The sequence below is a fragment of the Lepisosteus platostomus genome, chromosome 8 (genome assembly GCF_059453375.1).
Source record: "Lepisosteus platostomus isolate fLepPlt1 chromosome 8, fLepPlt1.hap1, whole genome shotgun sequence".
Classification (NCBI taxonomy): domain Eukaryota; kingdom Metazoa; phylum Chordata; class Actinopteri; order Semionotiformes; family Lepisosteidae; genus Lepisosteus; species Lepisosteus platostomus.
The window spans coordinates 13,571,251-13,599,097 of NC_142618.1; the positions used below are offsets into that span (position 1 = coordinate 13,571,251).

Consider the following 27,847-nt stretch of genomic DNA (forward strand, 5'->3'; position numbering starts at 1 on the left):
AGAAAAGATAAGATCACTTTATTGGCCATATACAATTTCTTGTATTAGGAATTTGTCTTTGCACATACCCTAAATTGCTCACCATGAGACACACAGACAGGGAGAGAAGCCTGGGGTCAGAGCGCAGGGTCAGCCATTTATACGGCGCCCCTGGAGCAGTTGGGGTTAAGGGCCTTGCTCAGGGGCCCAATGGAGTAGGATTCCTCTGCCGGCCGCGGGATACGAACCGGCAACCTTCCAGCCACAGGCACAGATCCTTAGCCACAGAGCCTCACAGAAGAATTCAATCAGGAAATCCTACAAAAATATTCTTCCCCGCACTGATCGATGAGAATTTAAAAAGGAATGATACAGATTGAGAAGGTGCAGGTACAACAGCTTCAGCAGAGGCTTAAGCTATGAGAAATAGGAATCTATGACTTTCTGCCTCATCTTTGGAGCTGTAGGCTACGTACGATTCTCCCAGAGCAAGGGGCCTCACTTTAACATTTACGTTCAGTTACTCATCACCTGCAGCCGGGCTACTGAGCTGAGAAAGACCAGGAGCTGCTCTGCCAGTTTCTGTCGGCAAGAATAAAGCCCTGACACACAGCTACAAGTACCGGAATAATTAATATAACGGACGGGTGAAAAATAACGCTCCTTACAAAGCAGGGAAGATCAAAAAGCATACTACAGCCATAAGCTTGCTATTTTGGCTTTAGCTTGAACGTCATGAACGTCAGACAACTATGATGTACATGGTATGAAACAGTGTGGACAGAAATTCTCATGCACTTGTTACTTATTCCACAGCAAAATAAATCTTGAAGTCAAAGAAGGGAAATCTAGTCAATGAGTAACTTAAGAACTACACAGCTGCCTGCTCTGTTAGTTTTGTACAGAAGCTGGCTCATTCCCCAGTGTGTGCTTTAGCCATATTCTACAGAACCTTAGTGATACAAACTACACACAGGGCAGACTTGCTGTATACAACTAAAAACTTGCCGTATACAAGTAAAAGCACATTATATTCCCAAGAAAAGCCAATAAACCGTAAAATAAAATCAGCCTGGTGTTTGTCAGCCTCCAGAAACCTTTTTTTTTTCAGGCGTCCACACCTTCTGTCTTGAAGCAGGCTAATCTGAGAGGTGGAACCAAAGTTGCCAACAGCAGCCTGAAATGTGAATCTGATTTTGTTTTCTAGCATCATATGAAAAACAATATAGCCTGTGCCAGTCACCAGGTATCCCGGCTTTATCTATTTTTAAGAATTTCTGCACAGTATTGGCATGGGCTGGGTTGGAGATTCAGAGGAACTAAAGAATAGGATATTGCAAAGATGAAACCGATTTTAGCTAAATTAATGTTTTGGTAAAACAGAAAATAAAAACAATTTAACCTCAATAACACAATAAGAGAGAAAGCGATCTCAAGAAGAACAAAAATATATATATATATTCCTCACCTGAAGGAATCCCTCTGGGACTGCAGAGACTGGGCAGTTTTAATTATAACAGGGGGGAAGGTCTGAAGACTGAGGAGTTAACTTCAGTCTATTAAGAAAGTCCAGAGAAACTTGGGTGAACCCAGAATTTGAGCAGGAGGCAGGGTATGCGCTCTGTCTATGCCTCAGCGCACTCTGTCCCAGGCAATCTAATACACTCATCATGTGGTCTGTTGCCATGGCAGCAGTGAACCCAGCAGCTCCATTGTAAAAGGCAGAGTAAAAGTTTTTTTTCTCTCTCTCTCTCACTCTTCATGGGAAAGAAAGGGGAACAAGGTCTCGCTCCAACCTACTTTGCACAGTGTACCACAAACCTTTGGTTCCCGTTAAACTCGAGTAGGAACGGTAAAATGGATTAACTTTTTTTTTTTTTAAGGATTCTGGACTAAAAAAAATTAAATCACTTTACAAATGTGAGATGACGGGCCCCATGTCCTATGGTAACTGGATTGCAGTGCAAAGAGGAACAGCAGAAGAAAGCCTTTTGGCTTAACGTACACGAAGAGGAATCCTTTTCATACAGTAGCAAGTGTTAGAGCAGGTTTCTATAAAAAGACATGAGGCTGTAGCCAAGACTGCTGCCTGCTAGCGGGGAGAAACCAGCTCGATTGATTTATCCCATCAGTAACTGTCGCTCTCACTCCTTCAATTTGCAGCTGTTAAGCTCAGGGGTGCTTCTTCTTTCTTACATTCTCACAGATATTCCTATTTTTTATCTGACTTTTAGACTTAATTAATATTTAAATCAATTTGCATAACCTTGCTCAGGGAGGTGGACAGTGCCACATCTGAATTCCAATAAAAAGTGACATTAACAAAAGGTAAAAGGTATGTAGTTTGGTGCTAACAGCTTGCCAGTCACGCAAATAGACATGGTTGCTTTAAACCTACAAACTGATCTTTTACCAGGTTGTCTTACAGTACACTCCTAATCACATAAAAAAACGAATGAACAGAGAAACTGGCACTTGATGATTTGCAGATGGCACCGAAAGAGTAGATTTGCACACCTGCAGGAACTGCAACCAATATTTATCCACCTGGACTAATGTGGAATCTAATAGTTCATCACCAAGGGAACCCCGCAGAACACATTTCCTGGAAGATACCCTATCGTCCCTTTGAGGACAACACAAAACAATATACTGCTTGTACAGCAAAACAAGAAAAACACACTTTAAACACAGAAAAATAAACATCCACTATGGTGAAAATATTTGGCAGTAACACCAAGCAGACTACATACTGAGTTTACAGGGCCTTTAATGTTGTCTGATGTCTTGCCAAAACACTTTACTTATTTGTTCCTTAGAGCTCAAAGTTGCATTGTCATGGAAAAACTACACTGCACTCACTGTAAAACTTCAGAGAGATCACAAAGGTTCGCTCTTACAACAGCTTAAGCAATGTCACACTGTCAATACACGCCTTTCTGAAAGCGACTGCATGTTGGCAAACCAGATGATTTCTGTGCTGATTCACGCCGAGGATGGAAGAGAAGGAAGCACTGTGGATTCGCAGGCGTTGAAAGCGTCATCGTGATGGCCAGCCCACGTCTAATAAAAGTTCAAGGGAAGGCGCTTCATAGTAATGCTGGTGTGGACCCAAGAGCTCTGCGTGTGAGCTAAATGTCATCTGTTGGCTGAAGAGGCACCCTTCACATCGAGCTGCGTTAGTCTGCACCTTACTGTTACGTGACAGCAGGTCAATGCTCCGCCATACAGAGAGCAACAGGTGTTCCTGGCTTCCAAGGGAGGACTCAGACAAGGGGGGTACAGCACAACAAAGAGGCAATATAGAGAGTGATGAAGCCAAGAAGGAATTTCAGCGCAGGCTCATAAAGCTAGCGAACAGTGCTGACACTTTGTAAGGAGTCACAGCAGGAATGTTGACATGCATTGTAACAGTCGAGGACAGGGCAAGTTTAATACTGCTGTATCGGGGCTGTACCAACTACTGTGCGCATACAGCACACCGGAATAAAAACAAATTCATTTGCAGTATGAACTGGATATTTAATTTTGCAAACGTACAAATGTGATCATGTAAACATCTCTTTTTGGGAGTGTGTCTAAGGGCATTATCTGCTAGAAGCCTGAAAATATACCCGGTGAGGTGCAACACCGAGATAACACGGATGTCTCATACATCTGAAACGTACTGTATACTTCTGAGTCGCTTATCTCTTTCCAATTAAAAGCATTAAAACCGGCAATGAAATTAAGCCGACCATAATTTGCATATTTTAGCAATTTTACAGAGATTTCAGATTTTCACTTTATATTTCTGCACCCGACTTTGAAATTACCACGAGTTGCCATCGAACATATTTCTAAAGGAAGAATAACACAGCACTTCAAAAACATTGTGATACTGAATCGTAACATTATCACAGCACAGAAATGCACAGTGAATGATTAGGATTGAATCCCAGAACAGAAAATAGTGAAAACAAAGTGAACTAAAATAAAAGCACGAAAAGTGTGCACATTTAAAGGTTTGTAAGAGAATCACGTTAGCTACACATTCATGCAGTAATTACAATTAAATGAATGAATGAGAACCAGGACATTTTAAACTCTTCACAAAATAAAACAAAGAGACAAGCAGTAAAACTTGTCCACTGATCACATTTCTAATTAAAACCTTCGGTCCAGGGATTGTTTGCAAGTGACACTTTAAGGACAACACATGAATTGTACGCGTGTGCAAAGTCACGTGTTGTAAAGGATTTGCTTTGTTTTTTTTCCAGTTTTCCTGTACACGGAGTTAAATTGAATATCCAAGCAGCAGAAATTCATCAAAAACATAAAACCAAAACGAGCTTACCAAAACGGACAACCACTGACGTGACAAACAGCTTTGTTTCATCCACAAAGTATTACAGTACATTCACAAAATATTTGTTACTGGAAAAAACAAGACATTGCACTCATGGCAAAAAAAGAAGCCTTTGACAACCACTCAACATTAAAACAAACGCCTTTACCAGCAAAAACTTCTCAGATGTGAAAAGGCAGAAATAGTACCCTTTAGAGAATGATTCTGTGTACAAAACACTGAAAGGAGCATGTTCTATGGCAAAGCAAACATATTTTAGGGTGATGAGGCCACATCTACGGTGGGGAGGCTTATTAATAGAAATAAAATGTTCTTGAGAAGCCCACTCACGGTCCTGACTTAAATGCTATTGCTTCCACCAAATACTTAGTTCACAAATTTGAATACTTACGCAATTGACATTTTTTCGATTTTTTTCTGTTTAGATTTTGCTGACATTTACTTATCCTGTGTAACGCTACTGTATCTTATCTTTAATGATCTTATCCAGCGTCTTCAGTTGCAGCATTAGCGTTCATGATTTGAATAAAATATTACATTTAAAAAATCTGCATGCACTGTCTTGTACGTTCACAAAATGAGACGCCATAGGAAGGCTCTGAATACTTTTGCAAGGCTCTGTATTTTCACAGTCGTATACTGACATTTAATTAACGTTGTGGTCTAATTGCTTTTCAAATCAATGTTTTTTACTCTGAGCTACTCCTTTACATCTAATCAATTCCACAAAGAGTCTAAGGGCTTACAAAACTTAATTCCACGAGAAGGGGAATATCTGAAGGGCTGTTGACAACTGAATTTTGAAAAAAATGGAAATTGTATAAAGATACTGTAAGTTAAACACAGGCAGAATGTCACTACATAAAACTGCAGTATGTACTGGATGTCTGAACTTCGCAAAGCGAATGACAAACTAAGAAGGCAGAACAGCCAGACACTGTTCCTGGCTTCAGTCTTGTTTTGATGAAGATATTACAGGCTGTCAGCAAAAAGTAGCAGAAAGAATGCTGCTGTTATTACAGTTAGCCTCTAATGCTGACAGTACTAATAACAGCTTCTGGACACAAGTGCAGTCTGCCAACTCATGACTGACCTTCCCAGCCTCCTGCTTATAAGAAAAAGTATCTTCTTCACATTTATTTACTAATGAATAAACTCAGCAACGTGCATAAAGGAGATTAAAATAATTCTGATCTTAGGAATATTGAGTCTATTTCTCTATCAATCTATACACGAGATGTATATATAGGGATATTAAAAAACAATGTTGGGGGAAAAATACAGCACAAATAGTGTTTTAAAGCTAAACACTGAATAAGGAGTTGCTCAAAGTGTTTATGCAATATGTCGTGACATGTCATCAGCAGCACAGAGAAGACAAAACTGGGAATTATGTTAACAGCAACCATACCGTTAAGCATGGTGGTGACCACATGCTGTTATAGACCTGCTCCTCATCAGCAGGGACCGGGAAGCTTGTCAAGACAGATGGAAACATAGATGGAGCAAAGTACTGGCAAATCGTAGAGGAAGCCTAATCTGGGACACAGATTTGCCTTTCAAAAGGACGATGATCCCAAGCGCAAGGAAAAGCTATACTGCTATAGTGTGGCTGAACAGTAAGAAAGTGAATGTCCTTGAGTGGCCCCATCAAAGTCCGGTGTGGTGGCTCTGTGGCTCAGGATCAGCGCCTGTGGCTGGAAGGTTCCTGGTTCAAATCCCGCGGCCGGCAGAGGAATCCTACTCCATTGGGCCCCTGAGGAAGGCCCTTAACCCCAGCTGCACCAGGGACGCTGTATAAATGGCTGACCCTGCGCTCTAACCCCAAGCTTCTCTCCTTGTCTGCGTGTCTCATGGAGAGCAAGCTGGGGTATGTATGAATTCCTACTGCAAGAAATTGTATATGGCCAATAAAGTGATCTTAAGTCCTAACTGCAGGTAAAGCTCACGTTGACGAAACAGCCACTCACTATGAAAGCTGGCAGGGAGTCGGTGGCGTTTTGGAGTTGTTTTGCGAGCTCTGGAGGCCTCGTGGGGGTGAACTCCCAACGCGCAGCAGCCAGTTTAGACCAAACGCCTGGTCCCAGGTTTCTGCCAAGAAGCTCAAGCCGTCTGGACATGCCTGCACGACTGTGCTCCAGAGCACACTGTACATCCAAATCCAAATTCTTGAGCGCCAGCAAACGAAACGGTCTCGCATGGTCAACTCGTAGCTCCCGCTGCGGAAGGCGTGTGGTTAGCGCAATCCAAACTCCGGAGGTGTGAATAAAAGTGACCCTCGTGTTTTCTGGATTTCAATGCACCGTCTCTGACAATTACGACTCCCTTGGGTGCCGTGCTGTAACAACCGAAGTGCAACATTTGGAGAGCTGGTTAGAGCAAGATGTAAGGGAAGCTGTAAATCTTTGCTCTATAATGCGTGTTCCGATTTCATCGCGGCTACGAATAAACGCGGAGCACACCATCCGCAGCATCTGCTGCAATCATAATAACTGTTCATCTTTTTACAAACATCGTAAAAACATTACGATGTTAAACTTTAACAAAAGCGTTGAGCACAAGCAATCACACAGCTTTTACAATGAGGTTTTACTTGTTGAGTCAGTGCAGGAATGGGATTAAGTTGAATTTTATTTTTTTCTTGTCATTTGGCCCTGTGATGGTGGTGGGGGGGGGGGGATTTAATCATTCTCATTCCCCGTGGTCCACAAGTGGTGTTACAACATGTCCGGGCTGTTCCCTCTCCTAGCTTTCTTCTGCATCCACCTCTCTTCATATTCTTTTCCGTTTCCCCGTCTGTATACGAGAGCAACAACCTTCCTTCATGTGTCACTGCCTCTTCACTCAGATTGCTACCATAAATGTCCTGCTGTCTGAACGGTTACTCTTCGGATCTTCTTTGTATATGAGGGTGTGCTCCCAATTGATTAATTTAAAGATAAAAACGCTAATAAAAAGTAAACACCGCTTCAGTGACCTGCAGGCTCATAAGCGCACGGCGAAGTGTTTAGTTCTGAGCTGAGTTAATTCAGCGCAAGGAAACTCATCTAATTCCCTGCCTTGGTGTGATAGATTATTTAATTACTCTTGAATACTCCAAATGCTTTACTGCATTTTTCCTTGGTCACGGTGTTATGCTCAGTGAAATAATTACCTGTTCGCTCACCTCTGACCAGTTATTATGCCACCCACAGATTTTCATGCGTCTACAGATAACTGTAGCCACAAAACTCTGCAATAATTAAATCCAGAAGGCTTGCCTTTGTGAAGAAAGAGACAACACAACCCTGACGTCGTTTCTGAAATTCACTTTTGCAGATTCTTTGGGGCAGCTGAATAACATACTGTCAACTGATGGGGTAAAATTAGCCATTTAAACGCTGTTATCCTGCACATGTACAAACTGTATGTTTGTTGCATATCTTTAAGAAGGACAAAAAACAAAAAAATAAATAAAACACAGACTGGGAAAATGGTATTTTATGCATCGATCAGTTTACACAGAGAAGTACAATTTTTATGGACGAGCAAAAGACACTCTTACATGACTCTGAAGACGCACACACAATTCTCTTAATCGTCTTCTGAAAATGAAATATTTCATCTGCAGCCCAAAACATACTGTATTCTTCCCTGGATCTTAAAATCACAACTCCTAAAAATCTGATACTCACAAAATAGTAATAGGGTGATTTTTTTTTTTTAAAGGAAAAGATGCACACGTTCTGAAGACTGACAAAAATGTCTCGCTCTAAATAATTACGATCTAATGAACTGTTTTTCTTTAATGTCCCTTTATTTAAATGTAGTTTATTGAAGCTCTTAATAGCTCCCAGGATCACCATCTAGAGGTCTTTGATTTAGCTCATGATGTCTGTTAAATGACTTACACAACCCAGGACTTGACAGTCTAGGGAGACTAGAAACATCATGCTAAACCGTGACACCACCTGAACTCAAGCAAGGCCCAGTCCAGTCTGTAACTGGTGCTGGTGGAGTGGAAAATGCACTTTTCACTCTGGACAAGAACCCCCTAAAGCAACGGACCGTGGGGCGACCGACTGCTCTGTGCTTTATGAGCCACCATCCTTTGGACAAGAAATCAAGCAGAGGTCCTGCCTACTTTGACATTAAAGATACGATTGGGCTGTTCGTAAGTGTAGCTAGTTCCTGGCTAAATTCCACTCTGGAATGCACAATCCGACATCCCTACATTTACCCCTTAATTCAATTTCTAAGTAAATTCTCCCTCCTCCATCTGATGTGCTGAGCAATGGGGCTGCTGGTTCTCAGTGGCTGCTATCCAGGTGGGGGCCTGCTCTACAGTGGTAGATGAAGAGTGTCACCTGCCTGTACGTAAAGTGCTTTCTGATTCTTTAGTAATTAAGTGCTATTCGTTAAGTCAAAATATCACAACAGTAATACAATGAATCCAAGTTAGACCAACTGGAAAACATATAGAATTTCCACAAAGCAAAGTCATTTTACCGTTTCCTATTCCTCCAAAGGCTTTTTTTATATCTAGAACAAATTCAATTTAATATCTAGGGAACAGATTAACACTGTTTGTCAAGAAAATCAAATGTTGGAGGACAGAGATTTTTGTCAATAATAGGAAAATGCTGAAAAGCTAAAAATAAAAGGAACATTAGAGCCAGAAAGTAGCTTCTAAATTATCATTCAGGTGTTTATGCCACCTAAAATATTTCCTCCCCATTAACATTTCTTGCTTACTGGGAGTCAGCTGCCCCTACATTGTGGGGAATGGTCCATGTTATCTGAGAGTGCCTGTTCTGCCATGCAGTCTGTGTTCTGAGGTATTGGTTTATCTTCTGTACAGAAGCACTTTACTTAAACTATAACAATATCCTAAGTATGACACTAACTCCAAGACATCAAATGCATTATTAAGAGTAACTTAAAAAAAATTTAAAAAATACATTTATACAAAAATTAATGGCACTGCTGTTAAGAAATAAAATGTATATCCGAGGAAACTTTTGGCAAAAACACATTATTGAATGATATGCACCTGGATCATTCAAGAACCACACAGAGCTGGATTCATTCTCCAGAAGTTTCATTCTTTTCCTATGAGAATGCATCTTTTTTTCAAGTGTGGAAATACTTTCCGAGTTGACCCTTCTCTTGTCACAGGCAACTTCCAGCTCCCTCTGTGAAACATGACTACGAAGAGAATACAGTACTTTCCGCATTTTGCGCGGACACCTTGACTACCACACGGACTCCCACTTCGGGGAATGATCAGAAATTTAAAGAGGGCGGGCCTTTCAGCAGAAGAGCTTTCGGCCTAAAAATGACGACTGCTCGAGACGGCATCTGCCCTGCCAAACAGGGTGGTGAAGTAACTAGAGACAGCCTCCAGTGACAGGGCGGATGTCTACCGACAGAAATAGAAAGAGTTCAAAGCCAGAAGCCTCCTGTCCTTCACTGGGGAAGGAGCCAGATGGCTACTCAAGAAAGATAAGAGACTCACGCCTGTATGGGAGCTAAGAAGCCAACTCTGGTACAGCCTCTGGGGAGGGCCTTATCCCCACAGCACTGATGAAGGCCACATCGCTCTCTGCAAACTGTATGAATAAACTGTATAAATACATAGGGGCTCACAAAAATAACTCTACTGGACTTCACAGCTTATGCTCCAGAACTGTTTTCGCCCATTCTTAAAGGATTTAAAGGCTCTGTGTTCCTAATAAAATTCAGTAAAAAAATAAAATAAACAGGGCATCACAATTTGGAAAACAAGGCTTCTGACAAAACACATTGCTTACCACTCACGAACACTTCAGCTACAGTACTGTATGTATATATTGTATATGTATATCAGTCAGTGACTTTACCAGCCCCTTTAAGCAAGCAGCTGCTTACAAAATGTTACCGTGCTGTTTTTCTTTCCTATTAACAATGGTTATATTTAAATGCTCCAACCAAAGCATATTCAGTGGTTTTCAAAAGAACGTGTACAATAGGTTTGGAGATATTTGATTCCAGCTGTTTTTTTCCCTTCAAGAGGTATCAAACAGGGATTTTACCCTGCATACAACTTTTTCATCTTCCAGAAATTATAACCATCCTCCACAAACAACCTTTTCAACTCATACCTTATTTGGATATGTTCTGTAGCTCCACACAGACTATCAACAGTAAGAGAAGCCTGACATAAGTGCTTTTGGTTTTTTTTTCTTTTCTGCCTGGATGTTTTGATTTTGTTTGAACACAACATTGTAATGTAACGACTAAGTCATGAGGATAAATAAAACGGCTTACACTACAGCCAAAAACATCCCAGACACAATGAAGCACAAGTACTTGTTATGGTTTAAATTCTCTCATTTCCATGAACCTCTTGAAGGAGTCGAGAGGCAGACTAATACACACGCTGAATTGCTTGATTCTAAAGATTGCACTGCGTCAGATGGCTTGTGACACAAGATCTCTCCTATACCACACAGAGAGGCCACCTCTTCCAAGACTCTAATGAAATGTTGAATGTACACTTTAGAAAAAGAAACTTCTACTGTACAGTATATTGAGAAAAAGGTCCAGTGTGCCTGGAGTATGGAGTATGTGAAGAGCCTGCTTGTTACCAGCACTCATGGGCAGCTGTTTCGCTCTCCAGCTCCGTGACCTGAACTGAACAGCGACATTAACCTGGCAGGCTGCTAGCATTCCTTTTAAATTCACAACACCGCCACACGGTTCGAAACTGCGCTTTCACAGAGCTTAACCTAACGGTTACTGAAAGGAAAACATGACTGAAAATCTACCCACTGTATTCAGACAGGAGTCTGGGAAAGGTAAACTTTGGAAAAATGTAGCCATTTACAGCAATTCCCAGGAAAACAACAGGAATGAAAGAAATGAAAAATGTTGCGAAGCAGCCTTTTATCTGGTCTGCCCGGTGGGTTTCCAAACATTTGAACATTTCTGCTCAGATGTAATGAGAAGGAACCTTGAGCGTTTGGTACTGTAGCACTTGCAAGTCGCACACAGCTCAGCGGTACTGTACATAGCAGTAGTGTGCAAAATGCATGCTGTGCCACTTTCTTTTCCAAGCCCTTTTGCACACAAACTGAATTTACAGCTCCAAATATGTGCTTCAAATAATTCCGAATTTTCTTGGAATACAACACTTAGCCAGTTCTTCCTTGCTAAATATGGTAAATCACGAAAAGTTAATGAAAGAGTAGGACAAATGTTCACTATAAATACACTTTGAAACCATGTGTGGAGTTAACAAAAACAGCATGTGCGTGTTGTTAAGAGCCTTTGGTCTTCTCAAATGCAGTTAATGAGTTTTTAATGCACATACTGTAGCAGGTTGATGAAAAAGCGAAACTGTTACCTCGAGTCTTGTTTGCTCATCTCAGACAAGTTTTGGTGACACGGATTGTTATGAATCCAGTGTAAAAAGGAGTTGCTGTATTCCTGTACAATGTCCCTTGATGAATACAGTATATATACACTGTATGTCAGAGGACACCTCTTTGGGCTGTTTGTGCAAGTGTGATTTGTCTTATCTTAATTAATAAGATTAATAATTTCTTACACTTATATAGCACTTTTCTGGACACTCCACTCAAAGTGCTTTACAGGTAATGGGGATCCCCTCCACCACCACCAGTGTGCAGCCCCACCTGGATGATGCGATGGCAGCCATAGTGCACCAGTATGCTCACCACACACCAGCCCTCAGTGGGGAAGAGAGCAGAGCGATGAAGCCAATTCATAGATGGGGATTATTAGGAGGCCATGATTGGTAAAGGCCAGGGGAAAATTTGGCCAGGTTGCTGGGGCCATATCAGACACCAGGACATCTTGATATGCAATAATAATAATAATAATAATAATAATAATAAGCTTTATTTTATATAGCGCCTTTAAAGGTGGCTTCTCAAAGCGCTTATATGTAAATGAAATATGTAAATATTTCATGAGGGTCTCAAAGAAGAAACACTTGTGTTTCAGGATATACCCAGATATTCAGTGAGTGGTCCTGTCAGGGGTGTAATTTACCACTCATCTGAGCCATTCTGAAATATTTACAATCAATACATGCATGAGTAATAAAGTAATATATACACAGCACTGCAGCCAATGTTACATCCATCCATCTATTATCAGAAAGCTGCTGATTCCTGCTGAGGGTTCCAGCAACCTGAAGCCCACTGTGAATGCACAGGGTGCAAGAGACACCAGCCCAATACCCACGCATTAGAGACCCCTTGCTGCAGCCTTTCTTTCCTGCTGGGAGGAGAGTGTTCCAGGATGACAGTGCTCCCATCCACAGAGCTCGTGTGATCTCCCAGTGGTGCGATGAGCCTGACACTCGTATTGTCTGCACGTCATTCACCGCAGCTGAGCCCAAACAAGCATTTATGGGCTGTTCTGGAACCTCAACACCTGAGACAGCGTTTCCCCACTTTCATCAGCCCAACGCGAGTCGATTGACTTTCTGGTGGAAGAATGATGCTGTATCCCTCCTACAGCATTCTAGACACTGGTCAATATGGTAGACTGTATGCCAGGGAGCAGAAAAGCTGTACTGGCAACACACTTTGGCACAATACCTTTGTACTTGATTTTAAATTGTTATTGTCCTTCCATTTGTGTGTTCAATACTTCACCAAGCCACACGCATAAGCCATTAGAAGGATCACAGCCCAGAATGATCTGTTCCCAGCCGGCTGAGGACCCACTGACCATCTTCACCACAAGCAGAGCCAAGCAGAGGTAAAGACATCGCAATCCACCCAGCGTGAGGCCTTGGACTACCAACCCAGCTGCCTCCATGGTCAGCAGACTCATCTCTGTCTTCCCAACGGAACAGCTTCTACTGCAGGACTCAGCTGGGAATGTTCACACATTCACTGCACATCTCGGCAGACCCATTCTGCTAAGCTGCTCTAAGAGATGTGTATTCAAAGCCCGGACAAGGGGCCTGGACAATATTCCAAATTAAATTATACTACTAATATTTAAACGTTACATAAGTATTTTCAAGTGTGGAAACATCAGATGAGCTTTATTTCCAGTAGAGCTCCAGTCAGTTCCTAGGCCACAATCTGAGCAGAGAAGGAGCACAGAACTGCCACTACCTGAGGTTGATTACGTTGATTAAAGCAACTGAGAACTGCACACTCGGCAAATATTGTGACAGACAAGCCTTTTCCCTGTTCAGTGTAAAGTTTTACATGGGGAAAAAAAACAGTTTTTGTAACACTTGCTGTACATCTGCCACGTCTGCTTCGCACCTGCTTGCAGGTAAAGTCTTGTGGGATTCTGTCCCTTCCCTCTGCAAGCGTCAGGACAAGCCTGCGTCTGTTCGCTGGGCTCCGAGTCCCAGTGCTTCCCATCGATGTTCACCGCAGCTGAAGACTGGCCAGTTGGGCCTCCACAGAGCAACTGTGGCCTTCTCCTCTCCCAAGCAAAGCCACTGGGACACCAGCTCAGTCCTGCTAGACCGCTGTCATGCCAGGATGAGTCCCCAGGAAGAGCAGCAAGTGAAGAGCCAGGACTTAATCAGTGTAGCACAGAGCTACACTCACTAAACTCACTACCAATGTAGCCCAGTAGGGACTAGACATCCCTGCCTAGACCATCCATGGGCTCCCCATAGAATGGTCTGTCGTACACAACCCGTAATGTATCTCTGTGCACACCTGAGCCACACATCCTGACATCCTCCAGAGTTATCTACACAAACCTTCGACCAGAGAGGACTGGGCTCCACTGCTGGTGAGTCCACAGGGTTGGTGCCCTAGCACAATAGCTTTCTTGATAAGTGGATCATATTGGTTCCTTTCTGCATTTTAGTATTTTCACTGGGCTTCACAATCAACTACGAAATGTTTACTACTTGGAGAACCTTGGATGTTCAGCAACAAAAATGGGTGGATTCTTCCAGGGACTTGTTTTATTTTTTTTTAAATGACATGTCTGTAGTGAACGCATAATAGAAATAGAAACCCTAACAAAATATTAGGGTTAGAATAATGTGCCCAGTTAACTCTCTAATGAAGGTTTTGGAGACTAAGCAACAGTTAATCATGTAGATCAAGATGACAGTATAAGAGCATCAACCAACAATCCAAAATCTGTATACCTACACTATATAATCCTAAAAATAAATTTTATACTCTTTTTATGTATATTTTGATTCTAAGTATACATATTGGTCAAACTGTATTATTTTTAGAAAGGGATTATAATACAATTATGTTAAAAACAAAATAGTGAAATATTCTTTTGACACAGGGATTGGATCATTTGCCCTGATCCATCGCACAGAGGTGCATTCAGATGGACAGAAAAATATTTCGCTTAGATCAAAGTCTGTTCATGTATGCATATATATCTGACAGAAAGGGTTAGTTCTCTGTCTTGTGCAGGAGAAAGAGAAGATTCATTGGTAGAAAAATGGAAAAACTAGCTAGGAGGTAGGGTACACTACACTGCAAAACTAAAAGTTAATTTTACTTTAAGCAGTCTAACACAATCTGTCACGGTGAGGGATTTACTTGACATATAGCACTGAATACACCAGGTATGTGTGTGTAACTGAGGTCCCCACTTACCATACAAATGCTCCTCAAATGTTCAATAAAACTGCACGGAAATGTGCAAACATTACTAACCTCCCAAAAAATCAGGGTGCGCGGTCAACTTCGAACACAGCTTGTATAAAACGCTCCCTCACAAATCCAAGCTGCCTGGCTGACAGGAGGGAAAGACTGACTGTCAAGGAGACACAAACCCGCTGGATGAGAAATCCTGAAGTGGGACGCATTCTTCCATTGTCCCCAAGAGCAGCCAAGTTAACAGCTTGTCTGTGCGAAGCCGGGGCATTTTAAAATGTCATAATTACTCATTCATCACTACAGCGTACCAGCGACAGAGGTGAAAAAATGTCCTTTATCTGTTCTAAAATAACCAGACTCCATTCCTTCATTTTCCTACCACTTGATCCAGTGCAGGGTCACCAAAGCCTGTCCTGACCAGCAACAGGCACAAGTCAGGATCTGCGTGGGCAGACGGACACAGACACGCAAACTCTATCACCAGCGCCAATTTTACAGACATCCGTCAACCTTTCAGAACCTGCATGCCTTTGGACTATGGGTGCAAACCTTCACAAACCCTGAGAGAACATACAGTACAAACTCCACACAGACAGCAAACCAGGTATTGAACTGCACCATCACTCTGCCCATAAACCTTTCTCAACTACCCCAAAACAGTAGGTTTCCTGCAGTAATGTGTGGCCTCAGTGCAGGACCGATTGCAGAAGGCTGCTTCTTATATTCCAAGTTCCTGAAGGGACAGGCTGCATAATGCAGCAGAACCATATCAATAAACAAGATTACTTATCCTGATGACCTTTGCACTGACCGCCTACTGTGTTTGATGTCTTCACCAACATCTCAAGTGCAGTCAAATGTATTTTTATAATGTGCTCTTCAAATTAGAGCACTGCACAGAATCCAAATAAATCTTTTGGAATCCTTTGTAGTCTCTGAGGTAGGAGTCCTGCTCACACAGGTCATAATTCTTTTTTTACTCCTATGTAAGCCAGGTTTGGCTTGGCCTTGGGGAAAAAAAAATACAAATGGCTTAGCATTACTCCAAAATATAACAAACCGAAAAGAAAAAAAAATACATACAGGTTTATTTAATATAAAAAATGCTTTCCGAGTTTATTGAAAAGCACTACCAATTCAGAGAGGCATTACGGTGTAAAGTCACATGGCTTTTAATCACAACTCTGTATAACCACCCTTTTCCGAAATCTGGGCGAAAGACCAGACAAAATAGGTTTATCTAAAAAATAAGTTTATCTCACAATTTTCCAGGACTGAGTCTCTTCGGAGACGATAACGGAGTACATCAAAACTCCAAGCGTGGGAAAGTGCAGCTGAAACACAAGTCAGCAGTTCTAACAAACAGCAATAAAGAAGAACTGGATTCCCAAGCGCGCAGCAATGGATACTCCTTTATCCAAGGAGTTAAGAGACGTAACGTCTCTTCACATTTGTCAAACAACTTGACTCGTATTGCGTCAACATATAGCAGATTTAGAAAAGTACAATTTTAATCTGGATTATTCATTTCATTCCCCTCTCTGGCACTAAATCAGAGTACTAAACGAGCGTGGTTAGGATCGGCATGTTTGATCCGTGTTTTCTCGCTATTCCTGGTTTTATTTGGATCTCATCTACCTCCCGAGAACCTAAAACTGCACCCATACAAGGAATTTGTCAGTGGTACGCGAATCAGAAAACAACACCGGACTCCCATCAGATTTCAATGCGGCTAAAATAGGAGACGGCAACTCTTTCTTACGGACAGCATATCGCAGAACAGCTCGTCAGAATCGTCTTGAACTCCGTTGCCGGATCAAGAAAGAAAAAAAGTATCACAAAAAAAAGAGCATGCACCTGTTTTGAGAGTTAACGTGGGTGTTTCCGCTGGCTTCACGGTGTTTGTCAGCGCACGGGTCTGTCCTAGGATTAGAGACAAAACTCTGTCCAAACCCTTTCCCGAGAATGATAACCCCCCCAAAAAAAGGCAGCTGTTATTGGATCTCGGATAACATTAAATCACTTTGCTCTTTATATGCCTACTGAACTGTTTCAGCTTGCCGAAGCGCCGTTACGCACAGGCACTTAACAACCCCCGCAACTTACTGCCGTCTTGTAATTGAATTTACAAAGCAGGTCTAAATCTTTTTAGACTCAGGACGTGCCCGGCTTGCAGAAGCACCGCTACCAACGCAGCCCGGGCATCTCGGAGGCAGAAGCGCGGCGCGTCACCCGTGCCCACTGAATCACTCTGCCAGAAGACCCGAAGTGCAAAGGCTCCTGCATTTCTTCAAACTTTCTTCATTTGAACTTACCCCACGGTGTGGACCATCCTACTGTACGTCCGTCTCTCGGCGTATCCCCGCGACCCACTGAGCAAGTACTGTTACTGTAGGTTTAAGACTTTTGTCCTTTTATTCTATTAATAATCCCTCACATCCATGCTAGTAAGCACGAGAGAATCAAGTCAGAGAGGGGGGTGGGAATAAAAAGGGATTAAAAAAAAACTGGAGAAGGCTATAGCAGGGATCTGAAATTAGAAACTGGCTGGAGACGCAGCCCTGCACTGCCTCTATCTTTGACTTCAAATGACTGGGTTCCACATTCCTGCACAGCGCTGCTGGCGGGTGTCTGCGCCTGTCTGTGCTCGCCAATCACAGCGCTGCTTCTCCTCGGCGCTTTGGCCTTTTCCCAAAGCCGGGGAAATAAATCACTTTCGCTGTCAGCCTGTCTGTCCTTGACAGAATGGTTACACAATCGGGTTTCCTCTTTTTATACAGTGTGTGTATATATGTGTGTGTGCAGTACGTTCCAATCGCAAGATGGGCAATAAACAGAAAAGCCGCTATTAAAAGATAAAAAGGGTAATCATTATTCCAAATAACACCCATCTAGAGTCAAGATCATCCAGACCCTCTTTCGGAATTTTTTTTTGGGGGGGGGCATACAATATTTATCATAATGGGCAAATGGACCATGAAGTACCTTTATTGGAACACTTTTATTGTAGCCCGTGACATTACATTAACACACTGTACGGTACGTAGTCACTGAGGTGAACCTGCTTTGCAGCAGCGCGATCTCATGTCCTTATTTGTCTTGTATTTAGATTTCACGGCTTTTATTTTTACACAGTGGCAAACGGAGCGCAGGCCTGCGTGCTGAACGCGGGCCAAGCGACGCGGAGAAGCCGGCCGAGTGATTTTCTGGGAGGCTCTGCTGGAATGCCGTGGGCCCGGGCTGTCACGCAGCCGCCGGAGAGGGGAGCCCTGCTCTGAACAGAGCGCCCCTCTCCGACATCGATGTGCTCAGCCTCTCAGGTAATATCTGCATGCTTACAAAATGCCTATCGTTCAACCTGTTAAAAAAAAAACCCCGACTTGAAACGGCAAATACAGCGGTATTTTATTTGTCACAAAGCTTTCAACGATTTAACTTGGCTCTACATCAGCTCAGGGCCAATATACACTAGCAATACAAAATCCAGGAGTTAATCCAAATGTCTGACTACGTAAGAACACAATTATTATTCATGCGATAAATTCATTGCCTACGAACTGTATTTAAAGATCAGACGTTTCAAATTAAAAATGCTGAAAACGCACTTACTGTATGAATTAATAATTTGTCAGTGGGAGGCATGGAGGCAGAGTGGTTAGAACGCTGGGGTTCTGGGTTCAATTCCTGGGGTGCTGTCTGTGTGGAGCTTGTATGTTCTCCCCATGTTTAAGTGGGTTTGCCTCAGCTTTTGGGGTTTCCTTCCACAGTAGATCAATTTTTGTGGCTCTCCTGTGACCCAGAAATGGATAAAGTGGTTGGAAAATGAATGGATGGAATCTGTCAGCAATGGACTACTCTCTTATACCCTTTATAAATCTGGCTTTTAATCAGATTCCAATTTGCCGTTGTGGTATCTCATCTGAACCTTGTAAAGTACTTTTGATCGATATTATATCTATAAGAATAGCATCTATAAGAATGATTTAAGCACAAAGCTTTTTACTGCACTGCCTCTGCTTTTGTTTGAACGGGAGAGCAGTTTTGTGGTGTTCCGGTAACTGTAAGGACTTTGTCAAACCACCGGTTTCTTTCACCCTCAAGTCACAGAAAGCACCTTGCATTGCATTTGTGTCAGGACTGATATAGACACAAGCACACAGGCCCTTGAATCAGTCTGGAAATTAACAGTAAACTCAAAGCCTCAGGGCCCATCCTGCTGGAGACTTCTATTACAGTACACAAGCTATTTAGGAGACTAAAAGCCATAAAGTGTTTAACATTCTGCGCAAAAAAAGACAAGTCTTGATTGGATTACTGCCTAATTAATACATATTTTGAGCTTCGTTGGAAATTACATTTAGAAACATCTACCGTATGTCATATTTCAACTGATTTGGCTGAATCCCTCTCAAGACGTACTATACTTTGTGGGAATAGAAAATGATATACAGTGTAGGCAGACTAACTGGAATGCAAGGTGCATCTTATTCTCAAGGAGGGAAAGTAATCAATACCCTTAAAAAGCATGCGTGTGTGCAGAAGAAATAATAAAGTAAAATACTGTTGGACACATTTCAGTGGAAATCCTGTCTAAAAAGGTTTTTGTGCATTTATTTGAAAAGATCCCTTGTTCTCATTAAGTTTGCCATGCCGGACTGTATCTTCTACACACTATCAGTACAACGGGTTTCCCTGGAGCCTTGCTTCTCTAAGTGAGAGCTGTATGATTTAGCTACACACAAAAAAAAAATCCTACTTCTCCTTTTCGCAGAGAAAAGTCATTCATTCTGCTCTGTGCTTGACTGCGTAACTGTTTTACAGTAACTCTTGCAAATGACAAAAAAGCCCAAGTCATTCAATGCTTTCGAAAATCCTAACAACCAACTAATTCATTTTAAAGTACTGTATGCCACAGACCCTAATGCACACCCCACTAGTCATACTGTGTGGGAATTGCTACAGACTCTATAAGCAAACTTTGTATTCTGAATTTACAGTACCTGGCACTTCTATGCATATGTTTTGCGAGTGCACAGAGGTTAATTGCTTTTGGGGTCACTTGATAATCTGAACTGTCCAGAATGATTGGAAGAAACAGACCACTCCATCCAGCTGTGTCTCTACTCATCGAGGACCCATGACTTCCAACTACAGGCGTGTCAATGGAAAATCGGGCTCGCTGGCTTGACTGCAGGAAAGCAGCTGATAGCACAGTGCTGCCTCCCTCCTCATAGCCTGCCAGTACAGTGGTGGTCATACTTCAGAGACACTGTGATACTGGAGCATGATACCACCAGAGTAAAGGTCACGAATCCGCCCCTGCGTATAACAGGGATCTCAGCCGCCCGGGCTGGGGGAGGTCTCCTTTAGCTCAGCTGGTAATTTCCCTGTTGCGTGACGCCGGAGACCCGGGTTCGTGCCCAGGCAGTGAGGGGCGAACTGGCAGGGCAGGAGCAGCAGGGGTGGAGACCCCCAGACCCTGTACACAAACACAAGGTTGGCGACCCCACTCTGAAGATCTGGAGCAGAGCAGAGAATGAAAGACAGGTGCAGATAGGGCGGAGCGGTGGCTCTGTGGCTAAGGATCTGCGCCTGTGACTGGAAGGTTGCCGGTTCAAATCCCGCGGTCGGCAGAGGAATCCTACTCCGTTGGGCCCCTGAGCAAGGCCCTTAACCCTAACTGCTCCAGGGGCGCCGTACAATGGCAGACCCTGCGCTCTGACCCCAAGCTTCTCTCCCTGTCTCTGTGTCTGTGTCTCCATGGAGAAAAGCTGGGGTATGCGAAAAGACGCATTCCTAATGCAAGAAATTGTATAGGGCTAATAAAGAAACATTATTACATTATTATTATAGATCCGATTGGCGCGGGGTCGGGGGGGGACCTGTTAAACCTCTTGCGTGTCTTATTGTTCCGAAGTTCCCTGATAACATCAAAATAAAAAAAACCTGATCTAAAAACATCATTCAAAATGGGTAAAAAGATGAGATGTGAGGATTTATAGAGGACTGACTAAACCTTTAAACCCTTTCAAAGACAGAAAGTGGACCTTCCCTCCAGGTATGTCTTTTGAACTGTATACATTTGCGGTCTAGGTAGTAATAGTCTGCCACACAATCTTCATTGTATTTCTTTATTCCAATATTTTTATATTTTTATACAAATGTAATGCGATTTGTACCTACTGTACAGTTATTTTAGCAAGTAATAAAAATTTCACTTGGCAGAAATCACATTTGCTTCAGATAAATGCAATTAATGCAGATCCTGCACACTATTGTTTAGAATTAATTTAATTTTCATCACGAACCATATGTTGGGGGGAATTAAATAATATTGATAATTTAGCAGCCTGGGTGAATAATGAAGTGCAACATTCTATTTGTCTGCTTTTGTCTGGACCTCAAGCAACATGGAAGGGCATTAGCTTTACTGAAAATTAAATTTAGACTTGCATTACTAAATCAAAGATTACAGAATTCCAAGGACCTCTTACCGTGCAGATCAAAGAAAAAAAAACACTACCCCTATTAAAAAAAAAATATCTGGTGAGAAGAGATGGTAGAAAGTATATTTGAAAGGGATGGAGATTCTTTTTTCTTGCTTAGAAATGGAAACTGGTTAACTAGTGCACTAACAGTTTCCCCAAAGGTCAAAGGGCACCGAAGCTTAAGATTGATACAGAACTGCTCCCACCATTCTTCAGCAGTAGTGGTTGGCAAATATAAATTTAAAAGCTCACACAGGATTACAGATTTATACAGTACAGTTACAGGAAAATACAGCAAAACAGGATTATCCATAATATAACACATCTTTAAAGAAAATGACATTGCAGCAACAGATATCACGAGCTGAAATAAAGTATTCACACAACTCCACTGCTTGCCCCTACGAACAGAGGTTTCACAGCGGTGAGAACCATGGCCAGTATCAGTGGGAGTTTCACAGTGGCAGAAAAGTTTAATTTTAAGTAATGAGTGAAACAAACCGTTAACAAAGAAAGCCATTGTCAAATCCACAGTCATAGAGCGTCCAATACAAGAACTTTCTGTGACCACACGGCAGATAGCTTTCGTACGTCAAGACTGGAGAGTAGTTTACTTATAGATAATAAACTGATCTATAAAGGCAAGCTGTAGCTTGGGTAATTAGTATGATAGACAAGAACAATCACGAGGGCCAGGTGAAATTGCTGTAAAGTAAAAAACGCCAATATGTCCGATGGAGCCTCTGACTAAAGAACCGACAAAACAGGCACATTGACGAACAGCAACAATTCGTGAAGAAGCAGAAGGTTTAGAGGACAAGGCAGTGGTGTAATCCCTGCTACACATGAGCTGGTACAAATGGCAGCTGCCCCAGAGAGGGCAGGGACTGTAGGGTGAAACAGTAAAGTTGCACCCATACTGGCCATCAACATCCAGAGGACAGATACAACCTGAAACAAATAAGCCAACTGCCAGATACTTGGCAAAGCATATGTACTGCTTTGTATCAGTCTGTAATCAGCTGCTACTTGGAAAACATGTACTGTATGAGACAGCAGGCTAACCACTGTCTATCCACGATTAGAAGTTGGGTTGTAAGACAAGGGTCTCGAACTCATCGGCTGTGGTGGACCTGATTTGATTTAAATGTACTGTACTTCAGATGGACTAGGCATACTATACATTATTGAAATACTATGCACTGCCATTACATAGCAATATTTTGTAGTGTTTTGTGTTTATTTTAGAACTAAATATGTTTTTAAATTACAATTTAAAAGTCATTGCATTTTCATTAAATCCCAGCATGGCAAATTTACTGATTACTCTTATAAACATGCTTTAATTTCTTGTAAGGTCCAGGTTTATATAAGCCATCGACATTTCAAAACACTGCAGTTTCTCTTCACAAGAACTCTATAGTCACCAGTATGCGGAAACCGGTTTTGCTATATACTGTATAGCTTTTTATTTTCAAAAGTAAAGAAGGTACAGTAGGTACACTTTGCCTTTTTGGAAGCAGGTATTTCTTAACTAGACTTATGATTTGTCTACCAAAAAACAGTAACACAGATGCAAACTATGGGCTGGGTGCCATTTGATGTGCACCTTTGGCACATCTTGTTGTTTTCAAGCTGCATTCAGAATTATCCACACAAGTAAACCAGTGAAGGACATTTTCCATCATTATGAAATCTCTGCACTGTAGAAGGCCGCATTGTATGCTTAAGGTGTTACAGAGAATGACAACTGGGATTAAGAAGCACTGCTGGCATATTGCAGATGTGGGTCACATGTTTAAAACTACCAGTTTGAAATGTTTGAATTACCAGAAGTTTTGTTGCCTCGTATTGAATGACGCAGAGAATGACAGTAACATGGCGCTGCTCATAACTGGAAATGTGATGTAAACTTGAGGTTTTACACGTTAATGTGTACATTTTACTTTCATTGTGGTTTGGAATTCACTCATCAATGTCGATTCTCTCTAACCCTGAAATATATGAATAGCGTTGCAGTTCCCCTTCAGAGAGAGTCTCACAGAGTCAGAGGAGGCAGGCAGGCACAAGAATACGCCTTGCTGTGTCCTCGTCAGAATGGGAACGAATCATCTCTCGGTGGCAGGTGGGCAGTACTGAGTCTGAAGAACTGAGCTGCTCCCTGGAAGGAAATCGCACGTCTAATGCTCTTTTTTTAGCTGGAGTTTCCATGGGCTCGAACATCCTGCTGAAGGTGAAGCTTTCATAAGCTCGGCGGTAACGTTTTCCTTCTCTGTGTTGATAACCTATACTAATCTGCAGTGCAGATCCAAGCCCGAGGCTATTTTCTGCAATTATTTTCCCTCCTTGAAAGACAAATGCCTCTCCATCGATACTTTCATGCTGTTGATGAGCTCTTCATTGCACAACGGCACTTGCAAAAACGCCGGTGAAGATTGCGAAGCCTCCTAACGCATCCGATAACGCAGCTGGCTATAACAAGATCTCAACTTTGAAATGGGTAGAGATATGGACAATATCACCAACCATGGATGGATAGCTGGGTGACTGGCAACTCGTCAAGCTTCATTTCTGTCAGCTTTGAAATCTGAGAGAATGTATTTTCAGCATCAGTCAGAAGCAGTAAACTCCTCCCCCTCCCAGAGATCCTGTGCAAGAGAGGACTTGTGGCAGTGGGAGACTATGCTGCCTTGTATTGTATGTCAGCACATTTAAGCGTTTGTGAAGGGGAGCTGCGTTGTGCGAAACACCTTTCAAGCTTAGGAAAGCGCCCTTCATCGGGATACAGACGTCACTCTTCTTCATCACCAGTATTGTCTTGTGGGCAGACAAGCTGTCTTCTCACAATTTGAAGGCAGCAACCCTGTTGCTCGTGTTGCATTCAGCCTCTGACTAGGATCAGCGACACTGTCTTTCTTGCGTCTGACAACACCAGACAGCAGACAGTAGATGACTGTAGCTTTTGAGGCTCAGACATAAAGGGACTGAGGAAGCTGAAGCAATTGATCACAAAAATTAAATTTGAAATACAAAGTGTAACTGACCATCCACACGGGATTTTATGTTTTGCAATGTAATATCAAAGTTAAATGATGGAGACGTAAAAACATACTCAAACTTTGTCAAAGCAGGACCACCAGGATGGTACGGCAAAAACAAAAGGCAAAAGAAAGCTGTCCTTTCACAGACATGAACACACTTTGCCATAAAGACCCTGTTAGCTCTCTCATTTGGCTCACAAACACTCCCGGAACAGGTTGATACAGCTCAGGAGCAAAAGCTTCCTGTTCCCTCTGGTCCCCTGCCCTCTGCTTCCTCCCAAACACAGGCACAAGCCAAACGAGGCTCTTACTTCAGCAGAACATAATAATAATAATAATAATTGCTTACACTTATATAGCGCTTTTCTGGACATTCCACTCGAAGCGCTTTACAGGTAATGGGGAATCCCCTCCACCACCACCAATGTGCAGCATCCAGCTGGATGATGCAACGGCATGATGCGTCAACATAGCAAACATGCCCAAACCAGAGACTCACGGCACGGAGTCATCCATTTTCAACTCTTCACTGAACTTTCAAGAGAGAGTGAGTTCTTAAATATTAGCACAGCAAGTACACAGAGCACCAGTGAATGAGTATAAATATACAGTAGCAGAAATGGAATGCAGCACTGTAACGTGAAACATGAGATATTAAAATTCCAACAGAGGTCTTTAGCTTCACAATCCATTAGTGGCAGATCAGGGTTTGGTTAGAAATTAACAAGCTAAAAATTAAAGTATACACTAAAGTAGAAGAAGACTGTGTCTGGAATCTTTAAACGAGTAGTCTTCTTTCACAATAATTTTTTAAATTATTTTCCGAAAAGCAGGCTGAGAAAAATACCTTGTATATACTCAGCAGCACAAGAAATGCTTGATATAAAACAGCAGTAATCTCTAAAAAGCTGAAGAACAAATTAGAAATAACTTTAGAAAGCGAAGCAGAATTAATTCTGATCACAAAATCTATCATTTTATATAATGAGTCGGGGAATGGGTTTCAAGTGGCAGAACTAATTTCAAATGTTTTTTTTTTCAGAATTGTTTCATTTCCTTTTCGACGTCTTGAAGATATTTTTTCCAAGACTTTCAAAATGTCTGTTTTTTTTATATTTTGCAATTTGGAAAGGGAATTCTAGCACTAAGTAATTCTACTTTCAAAAAAGCTTACATGACGTCGGTCACATTTGGGAAAAGGTAAGATTCTGCAGGAAAAGACCGCCATGCCACACAAGGAAGTACTGAGGAAAGACACTACATCACGAACACTCGTGAAGAACTCAGTGCTAATAACCATCATCCAAGATCACCACTCTGAACAATGACGATGTGATATTAAACCAGCCTCAGCAGGCAGGGAAGATGTTATCTGTCACAGGCGAAGATTTACTGAGCCATACATCAAAATCAGTTTACTAGACCACAGATTACTGCTCAAATTTCTTCTTATTGCAACCCTGAACTGACAGTGGTGCCAGCGCCCTCTAGTCTTCCCCAAGCACTGCTTGCCATATGCGCACTTGATTTCCACCAATGCCCTCCACTCCAAATGACTAAATAAAAGGACCGGGCTATCTAACACAGAACAAAAAGGCACACAGCACACCACTTAGTCATGCTGCTGGACTACTCCGGTACAATACATCAAAATAACTGTCAAAACGAGTGGGAGTTTCCACATCCTCACAACCTACAGTGAAATAAAAAGTGCTGTTATTATTCATAACACTGAAACTGCTATAAAACATCATGTCCTTTGTTTGTGCTTCAAAACAGCAGCCTCTGTTATAATGCAGAAAAAATAAGTATCACTTCTTTAACAAGCGGTTTGTCGTTTATCACAGCTAAAAAAGGGAAAGCTTTTTCATAAGATTTCAGACACTTTATTCTGCTGTCGTGTGCATCAGCATGTTGTTTTCAAACTTAAAAGCGTAACCCCTTCGTTTGTTTGAAGAGTTAAGTATCTTTTGCAAAGTAAATAGAATATGGAATAGATCAACAGCGCTATACTAAATTCAATTCATTTGTGTGGTCCTTGCACAAGGTTTCTTTTACCTGCCTGTCATATTTCACCTTTGATTTTGACTTGTGCCACTTTGATTGCCAGCTCGTACTGTAGTTTCAAAAGCTTCAACTAAAAAGGTGTCGATGCAGGGTTTTTAAGAGAAACTGACAACACTGCAACACCCTGCTGTGGTGGCCTATGGGGAAGCTGGACCTCCACACTATTTAAGTAGATTATCAGACAAATTCTGAAGTATTTTTGTCCCCCCCAAAAAAACTATTTTACAATCCATTTCATGAATTTCATTGTCTCAAAATGTGAAAAACCACATAACAAATACGTTTCCCCTTCACATACTATAATATACTGTTCTTTGAACTTTAACATTTAAACTTCAATTTACAGTGAGGTGTGGAGGGTACCATCAAAAACCATGAAATGTTCGTAACCGAAGAGGAATTCTCACACAGTTCACGCCGGGAATGGCAAGAAAACCCACAGAGCTGCAGAATGACATTTCTTTTTCACTGCTGGAGTGACGGCGCCCGTATCTAACAGCAACAACCCTGATAAGTGACAAACTGACTATGGCTGGGAACTTGCGTTCAGGTGATGCTGGCGAACACAGACGTGCAGTACTGCCTGTGGGAGAGATAAGATGAGGGATAGGGGTTTAATAGTTTTCTGTCTGACAATGTGATCTTATCTCAGACCACTGGAAGACACAGTTACCCATGCATCTCGCTTCCCTAAAAAGTACACTGCAATCTTACAATAGTCTTTTAGCCCAAGGGATTTACCATAAGAAGGGATGGCAACCACCATGTAGCCATGAGTGTTACTCTCTTGATCATAATCATTATAAAATCCTGGAATTTGAAGTATAGGTATGCATTGGTTTCTCTGTTTAAATTATGTTACTTTTCTCCAGTACTCTTAAGGTTTATTTTTGTGTTCCTGCTCAAAAAAACATACAGTCAACAGATTTTAAAACACACTGTAGTAGAAAACAGCAGTTTTTGAGATAAAATAAATAGCCTCGATTGTTAGTAGAAACATGAAGTCACTCTGTATAAAATGTAATTCTTGTATGACTTTTACATTTAAAAATGAAAATTTACATTTCACAACTGAAGCTCAGCAGGACATGGTCAGTACCTGGATGGGAGACCTCCTGGGAAAAACTAAGGTTGCTGCTGGATGTGGTGTTTTGGGGACCAGTAGGGGGCGCTCACCCCACGGTCTATGTGGGTCCTAATACCCCAGTATAGTGACGGGGACACTATACTGTAAAAAGGCGATTAAAAGATGTAAATGTTTAAACATGAACAAGTCTCTTTCATAAGAATCCTCTCTTATGATAGGACCTCTAAGTACAACCC

The 27,847-nt window shown here is 41.9% G+C and overlaps 1 protein-coding gene and 1 long non-coding RNA gene across 17 annotated transcripts in view; one reads left to right on the top strand and one right to left on the bottom strand.

Annotated features, from left to right (window-relative positions):
• dtna (dystrobrevin, alpha) overlaps window positions 1-27,847 on the bottom strand; it is a 146,922-nt gene that overhangs the window by 71,651 nt on the left and 47,424 nt on the right. Inside the window, exon 1 of one of the 16 annotated variants that reach the window (XM_088642492.1) lies at window positions 17,244-17,530. The exons of 13 other annotated variants lie outside the window; for them this stretch is intronic. In XM_088642492.1, the coding sequence (XP_088498618.1) occupies window positions 17,244-17,260 (17 nt within the window). In that variant the 5' untranslated portion in view covers window positions 17,261-17,530. Of the gene's footprint in view, window positions 1-1,447; window positions 1,602-16,785; window positions 16,881-17,243; window positions 17,531-27,847 lie in introns of those variants that run through there. 2 more of the 16 variants (XM_088642496.1, XM_088642495.1) reach the window with 2 other exon arrangements.
• Window positions 18,070-27,797, top strand: LOC148655700 (uncharacterized). The gene is made up of 3 exons (XR_015940786.1): window positions 18,070-18,248; window positions 25,500-25,657; window positions 26,871-27,797. It is a non-coding gene; the product is annotated as an uncharacterized LOC148655700 (long non-coding RNA).